This window comes from Physeter macrocephalus, chromosome 4 (genome assembly GCF_002837175.3).
Source record: "Physeter macrocephalus isolate SW-GA chromosome 4, ASM283717v5, whole genome shotgun sequence".
NCBI lineage: Eukaryota > Metazoa > Chordata > Mammalia > Artiodactyla > Physeteridae > Physeter > Physeter macrocephalus.
In genome coordinates, this window is record NC_041217.1 from 78175291 (window position 1) to 78183129 (window position 7839).

The 7839-nt window shown below is 57.0% G+C and overlaps 1 protein-coding gene across 1 annotated transcript; it reads right to left on the bottom strand.

Annotated features, from left to right (window-relative positions):
• Window positions 1-406: 406 nt before the first annotated feature.
• Window positions 407-7819, bottom strand: PHGDH (phosphoglycerate dehydrogenase). The gene is given in 7 exon segments (XM_055083899.1): window positions 407-712; window positions 1573-1810; window positions 2756-2886; window positions 4138-4270; window positions 7198-7226; window positions 7229-7283; window positions 7526-7819. Coding segments are annotated over 7 exon segments (1035 nt in total). The 3' UTR covers window positions 407-557.
• Window positions 7820-7839: the final 20 nt, after the last annotated feature.

Here is a 7839-nt window from a genome sequence, read left to right on the forward strand (position 1 = left end):
TCTGTCCCCCCAGCAGATGGAGACTTCTATGGCAGCAGTCTGAGCGTTAATCCTCCTCCTCCTAGGCAGAGCATCTAACCCAGTGCCTGGCACATAATGCTGTACATGTTTGTTGAATTATATTTTCAATGTGCATCTAAATTCCCAGATGGAAGGGATATCTGAAATAGCATAGGAATTTGCTCAAATACCTTGAGTTTTGTTCCTGTAAAAATGCCTCTTAAAAACTTGAGAGACAGGAGAGGGGGTCCTCTTCAGAGTACCCACAGGCAGGCATGCAGTCCGCCCATCTGGATCTCCCTTTACATGTCCTACCCTCCTGCAACAAAAGCCCAGCCCCACGGCTGCCTGCGGATGCCCTCTGGTGGCTCTTCAGGGTAATGACAACACAAAGGTGCCCGGAGAGTATGGGCTAGGCTCTTTATTGGGTGGTTATTGCCGTACGACAGGGGTCAGATGAGACACAAGCAGTGCCAGCCCCAGGAATGTGGCTCTCCTCTCCCAGTGGGTGTGTTTCTTCGGAAAATCCCACGAGGCTGGGACAAGTGAGCCCAAGGTTAGAAGTGGAACTGGAAAGCCTCGGTCGTGTGCTGCTTCCAGGGCTCCAGGCTGGGCAGCAGGGAGGAGATGCCCATGACGTGCCAGGTCTCCCCATCTGACACCATTGAGGTCTGGTAGGACAGCAGCTGCACCTCTGACTCTTCCAGGAGGCCTGGAAGTAGAAGAATCCCCTGGTTGGCACAGGGCTTGGGGGAAGGAGAAGCAAGAGGCTGGGAGCGGGCTCACAAGTCTTGAGTTCCCAAGATCAGTGTTGCAACGGGGGTGATGGTCTCAGAATCAAAGTGCTGAGACAGGGGACAAAGGGCTCTGCCCAGGACCTTGACTATTCTGCAGGCTTTAGGAACACCCTGGCCATCAGGCAAGGCAGGGGAGGGAAGATCAGCCACCAAGAGCCAGAGCTGGACTTGCTGGCTGCCAGTTTTATCCAGACCATCAGCAAGGGGGAAAAGCAGGGGAAAGTTCCCCTGGGCAGCTGGCAACGATAGTGAAATTAGGCCCTTTGAGGCCTGTGGACACACTCACTCTCTGCCATACTTGGAAGTGCTCCAGAACTCCCAGTAGCCTGAGCTCCAGGGGACAGGAGCAGATCCAAGATGCCCACGACATCTGGAGGGGATGCCCTGACATGCTTTGTTGGATCAGGCTGGCCACCACCGGGCCCGCGGTCAGAAGGAAACCTGCAACTTAATTCTGAGCTCCTGGGATACAGCTCTGCAGGCAGTTCTCAACTGTGTCCTTACTGTGGTGAGCACCTGCCTAACAATAGGGGCTCTGGGGCCCTACCCCTGACGCACCGCTCTACGACCTTAGATGAGGCACCTAACCTCAGAACTCCATACCGGCTCCCCAAATGTTCTGGAACCTGCTGCAGATCCAGTGATGCCGGCAGGCATGGAGAGAGGCTGAAGGAGGCAAAAGTCCACGGAGCCCAGTCCCAGGACAGAGCCCTCAACACACACCCACCGCTGCCTCAAGGGCACCGGCCGGCCCGACAGGTCCCTCCCTCCTCACCGATCATAGTTGGCAGCACCGCAGGGTGGGAGGGGTGAGTCCTGAACATGAGCAGGGGCAGGCCCCGGTGGAGAGGCACCTCTGGTCTGAAGACAGCTCCGTTGAGTGCCTGCAGCACAGGCGTGGTGCCCTGGACCCAGCCCACGGCCTGGTAGGGGGCACCTGCCAGGGCCACGGTCAGGAGGCATTCCCCGCAGCCCTGCTCCCCTGGTGCAGCAAGGCTGTGGGAAGTGGTTACCTGCAGAGAAAAGGCAAAAAGGCACAGTGACGCCCACCCCCTCCCTAGGCCTAATCGCCAATGTATAGGGCCTCAGCCCTGCTGCCACGCTCAGCAATTCAGGGCGAGGGGGTGGGGAGGGCAGCTGGGAAAGCCTGGTGGCCCTGAGCATGAGCTTCCTCCCTAAAGGGAGGGCAAAGAGATCTACCAGGTACAGGTAAAGGCTTGGACTGGACGGTGGGAAGTGGGGAGAAGGTGGGAGGGAGGGAGGCAGGGCTGTGAGAAGGGCTGGGGTGAGCAGGGCCATCACCGGAGGCTGATCCGGCCTGGTCCCTCGTGCCCTGACTCACTGCTCTCTGCACAGAAGCAGTGGCCTGCCTGGGATAGAGGAGAGCAGTGGGGGCAGAGGAGGGGGACGTGAGAGCTCTACTGCTCACTGCTTCTGCCAGCTTCCACTGGCTGAGAGACGCAGACTTCAGTCTAAAACGGGAACGGGAAGGGAAGACGCCAAAGGGAAGCCAGGAGGGGCGGCAGAGGCTAAGAGGATGTGTGGTGAGCTCCCGGAGTCTGCAGACTAGCCGGGAACCTGGGCGCCGTGGTAAAGGAACACTGGTTGGAGAATCAGGGGCCGAGCAAGCGCCGGGCTATCTCCCAGCTCCCAGCCTGGCCCCTCGATTTCCTCAGCTGTGAAATGGGGTTCCTGCTGCCTCTCCCACTCACAGAGCACTTATACACAAAGCACTTTCACGGGTATTAGTTCATCCGTAGCGATGATCGGGGCCGGTGGTATCTCCACTCTGCAAGTGAGGAGATCACAGCTACTTCTCACAGGCAGACACTGTCAGCTGCAGGACGGGCGCCCAGGGCTCCCCGCTCGAGGAGCAGAGCAGCAAGGTGCTCTGAAGGCAGGCGAGAAAAGCAGTGCCGACCCGGGATGGAGGGGGGATGGAGGGGAGGGGTGCGCACATTGAGGCCGGCCTCTTTCACCAGCAGCTTGGCGTTCACCAGGTTCACCTCCGCCTGACGGGAAGCATCCTTCAGGAGGCCAACGATGACGGCGGGGGTCAGGCAGTTCCCAGAGTTCTTCAGGGATAATCCTGGGGACCCAGAGAAGCCGCCGTAAGGCCACCGTGTGTAGAACAACAAGGGAGTGGGCAGCACATCTCTGGCCCCGAGCTCTGGGTCACGGCTCCTCACTGACCTGGGGGCCCAGCTCCAGCCTGCCAGGCACTTCTGCTTTCCTCTGCGGGCAGAGAGGTGGCCGGGGTGGGGGACACATGGGGGGTCCAGGCCAGGACACCAGGGACGCTCTACACCAGTTTAAGAAGCTCTTCTCCAGAACCCAGCCTAACACTGCTGCCCCGCACACCTGCCCCTGGCCTGTCCGCCCTGGCCTGCCTGTCATTCCCCAAATGGACACTTGAAAACTATCCTACCCTCATCCCTACCCGGCACTCATGCCCTTGCCGGCCTCAGGAAATGGAAGCAGAAAGGGGCGATTAAAGCAGCTGGGCCCACTTCCCTGTCTTGTCTCCTTGAGGCCTCGGCACCCCGGCCAGTGAGGCCCCTGGCTCTGCCGCTGCCTGGTTACCGGCCATGCTCAGGGTCTACCTGCCTCCACTCCAGTCTCTCCCCAGGTGAGGTTATGCCCAACAGTCAACGGGGAGGACAAGCCCCTGCAGGGTTCAGGGGACCGGGGCCCTCCCCGGTCTCTCAACCACGCCTGCACGGGGCTGGACCCACTGCAAAGGCGGCCAGAGCCTGCGGAGGGACAGACAGTGGACGCTGCTTCCGTCCCGTCCCCACTCCCCGGCTGAGCAAATGCCCCTGCGGGCATCAGCCTGCCCGAGGGCCCACCTTAGGATGTCACAGAGCACAAAAGGTCCTCACCGCCTGCCTCGTCTGACACACCCGCCCCCGCTTTCACTTCACAGGTGAAGAACTCACAGCTCAGAGAAGGGAAAGTCCCACAGCAGGTAAGCCACTGGGTCAAAACCAGAATAAAATGTTCTGTTGCTTCACCCGGACTTCCTCCACCAATCTTACTGCCTCTCACGTGAAATTCCAAATCTTACGGAGGTCCCTCTTGCACCCCAAACGTGCACGTCTTAAAAATACTGCATAAACGTGATTTACGAAAATTAAGTATATTTCCCAATAACTTTTTGTACCCATCCTCCTCAGTAGCAAGCAAGCCATACTCAGACCAAACGTGAAACGTGGAGTCACAAGAGCGGGGTCACCTCTGAGTCCCTCCCTCCCTGGTCTGTGGCCTGCAGCAGACACACCCGGTGGGGTGCCGAGTCCACGCCCCTCTTCCCTCTCCCTCTGCAGAGTTCCCGGCTCACCCTGTGTTACCACCTGGATGGTCCCTTTGGGGGACCCAGCCCAGGCTTGCATCAGTGCCCCAAGAGCTTCTGCCAGACCAATCCAAGGCTTGGTGTGTGGAGAGAAGGCACTGGTAAGGGCCTGGGCGTTTACCTGCAGAGAAAGGGGAGCAGGGCAGAGGTCAGGAAGGGATGGGACAGGGCACACCTGCCCAACTCGGCTTCCAAACACGGTCTTGCTGCTGAGACTCAGCTCCACGTGGAGAGCAGGTGGCATGGGGCCACCCTTGCTTTGGGTGCCTGCGGGGTGACAACCTCCATTAGCCACCAACAAGGTGACAACAACCTGTTCCCATAGCTGAGGAGAGCTATAGAGCCAGAAAAGGGCACAAAAGGCTAAGACCACTTCAAACTGCCAGAAGGGAGTGGGAAGTTGGCGAGAAGGACATCTCCCTCTTCTCTGAACATGTGCCAGTGCCCCCAACCCCTCCACGGGAGACTTGTTTCTCCTGTGCTGGAGAAGGAAGATGAGTCTTTGACATAAAACGTATGGGGAGGGATTCCCTGGTGGCGCACTGGTTAAGGATCCACCTGCCAACGCAGGGGACACGGGTTCAAGCCCTGGTCTGGGAAGATCCCACAGGCCGCGGAGCAACTAAGCCCATGCGCCACAACTACTGAACCTGCGCTCTAGAGCCCGTGAGCCACAACTACTGAAGCCCACGCGCCTAGAGCCCTTGCTCTGCAACAAGAGAAGCCACCGCAATGAGAAGCCCGCGCACCGCAACGAAGAGTAGCCCCCGCTCACCGCAACTAGAGAAAGCCCGCGCGCAGCAGCGAAGACCCAACACAGCCAAAAATAATAAATAAAATAAATACATTTTTTTAGAAATTAAAATACGAAAACAAAAACATATGAGGAGTCACAGATCACTTGGACCTAGAGTGGTATGTCCCTCTGGGATGGCATTCCTAATTTGCCTTCATTTTTATTTTCCATGTTGATTTTTTTAAATGTGTTTTTACATTGTCACAAAACACTCTGTCAAAGTATCACAATCTGTAAGGCTGGATTTATATACTTTTTTTTTTTTTTTTTGGTCATATGCCGCTCAGCTTGTGGAATCTCAGTTCCCCAACCAGGGATTGAACCCAGGCCATGGCAGTGAAAGCGCAGAATCCTAAACACTAGACCACCAGGGAACTCCCTGGATTCACATGCTTTTGAAGATCCATCACTCTTTAAATATTGACTCCTGTGAAGTCTACCACAGGCCTGCTGGGCAGTTGAAGAAGGCAGAAGCCACGTAATCTTCTGACGTTGTAAGTCTACGGTCTGGCTGGCTGGACCCCCAGCAGGGGCTTGATAACAAAAACCAGCTTGTTCTGTGTCAAAACGTCTATTCCATCTTGTGGCTCTGAGTTAAGTATCTGGCCACCTATGCTGAGGCAACTTGTAAAGAGAACCATCTAAGAAGGATTTAATTAGAAACCCAGGTTGGATGCAAATCAATCAGGCAGCTCTAAGATGTAATGAAAAGAAAACGTGGCCGCTTCTATTCCTGTTTTCATAAAGATACAACTGGCAGAGAATTAAAGAAGAGAGACTTGTGATGACAGAAACAACCATGGAGGCAGGACCCCCCCCCAGCAGACCCTTCTGTGTAAGGGGCATCCTGGTGTGATCGCACCCTGCGGCTGGGCCCCCTTTGATCCTCTCCGAAGGGCACAGAAAGGGCAGTGAGTCCCAGAGCTGCAGGGGCAGAAGTGAAGGGCCAGGCCCCAGCTGGGGTGTGAAAGCCTGCAGCAGGCAGCAGGACAGTGCTCAACTGAGAAGCCCCAAAGGCAGGCGCCACGCTTGGTCAGGTGCCTGCACAGGCCAGGGCGGTGCTTCCCCCAGGTCTGCAGAGTAAAAGGAGCGTCTGTCTTCTCTAGAAGACGAGTGGGAGGCTCCAGGAAGAGCCAATGCACTGGGGCACCAACCTGCCCCTAATGCTAGTCTGTGCCTCACTTTAGAGCAGAACTGAGAAGACCCGGTAAAGAATGAGGGACAGAGGAGTTTCCCATGTGACAACTATGTCTTTCTTACAAATGCCTACTCTACCCCACCAGCCGTTGTGGCTGGAGAGTTCAATTTGCCTAAGTTTAACAATTTGACTAGGAGATGTGACCTCTTAAGTAAGAAGGGGACATTTTGTGGGCCCATTTGATGGAGCTGGTGTCAAGGAGTCCCCGTCATGAGAAGGCCTGGAACGCCACCACTCCCTGAATAACTCATAAGGGCTGCACCGCTGAGGGCTGTACCCTGCCTTGTGAGTGGACAGAAAAAAGAAAAGCCCAGCCCAGACTGGGTGGCAATGGTCACGGTGGCCCAAACCTCGCCTGGGTCCCCACCAGCCTCACGGGGGAGGAATGAACCGCTCAGAAGCCCGCGGCATGCAAAGGGAGTGAGAAAGCGTGCCCTGTCTTGAGAAGCCCACAGACACAGCGCAGAGAGAGGGTGCAGACATGGATGGGTATGTGTCTTTGTTGACCACCGAGCTGTGGCCACTGCCAGGCTGTCCCAGCCTGCCCGTCGCACCTGTGATGGCTGCCCCCAGGGAGCCCTCCTACGGGACAGCAGCAGGCTCCTTTACTTTCTCAGGGTGTAGAGGCCACAGTGGCCTGGGCTCTTAAACCAGGGCAGGCAGGGTTGAACAAAGCATCCTGTGTCTCTCCTGCCACAGTTCTGTCCTCAGAAGTGAAAATGCCCGTGTTGAGGGTCAGCCAGGAGGGTCAGGGACTACCCGCCAGCCGAGTGCATGAGACAGGACTTGAAGTATAAGTCAGGTTCAGCTTGGAAGAGGAACACATGCCAGGAAGGGCCCACTGTGAGCGCAGTCAAGAAACCATGATTTGGGGAACGAAAGGGGGCCAGCTGGCTTGGAGGGTTCCTATGGGGAAGATGGGTGCAGGCTTCTGGGCAGGGCATCCCTGCCCAGGGTTCTAAGAGAGATGGGATGAAAGGCGAGCGCTCGGGGTTAGGAGGTGAGAACGCCCTCTCAGGGCTTTCTCCACAGGCCGTCCCCCACCTGCCCCTACCTCGGGTATCCCGCCGTCATGCCAGCCAACTCCTTCACTCCCAAGGCCTGTGGAGAACAAAGGAGCCTTTCTCCAGAGGCAGGGCACTGGGAAAAACCACAGTCTCAGCAGTGAGCCTACAATATAAACAAGCTAAGTTGGCTCCTTGCTGCTGGGCCTCAGCTCTCAAGGCTAAGCAGGGGCAGCTCCTGCCACCCCACCCAGAGCGCTGGCTCAAGTACAGTCCCTTATCTTCGGCTCCCAGGGCTGAATCTGGTCCCAGCAACAACACGCCCTTCTGCAACTCCTTCCTCTGACCTCCGGGCCCAGCCCCTCATGGCATACTTACAACTCCCGCCAGAGATTTCCCCTTCACCATGTCCACGAACTGGATGGCAATTTCCTCCCCGCAGCGGCTCTGGGCCTCCTTGGTGCTGGCGCCCAGGTGGGGGCAGCTGATGACGTTCTCGTGGTCCACCAAGGCCCGGTCCCGGGGTGGCTCCTGCCCAGAAAGAGACATCTCTGGGTGGGCCGCTACAGAAGGCCCCAGGGAGTTGGAGGGGAAGAGGGTAGGGGTGATGCTGCCTCCTACTTCCGTTTTGTCTGGGTGGTCACTGGACTCAATAATAACCGTCTTCCTCATGAATGTTCCATCACAGCAGA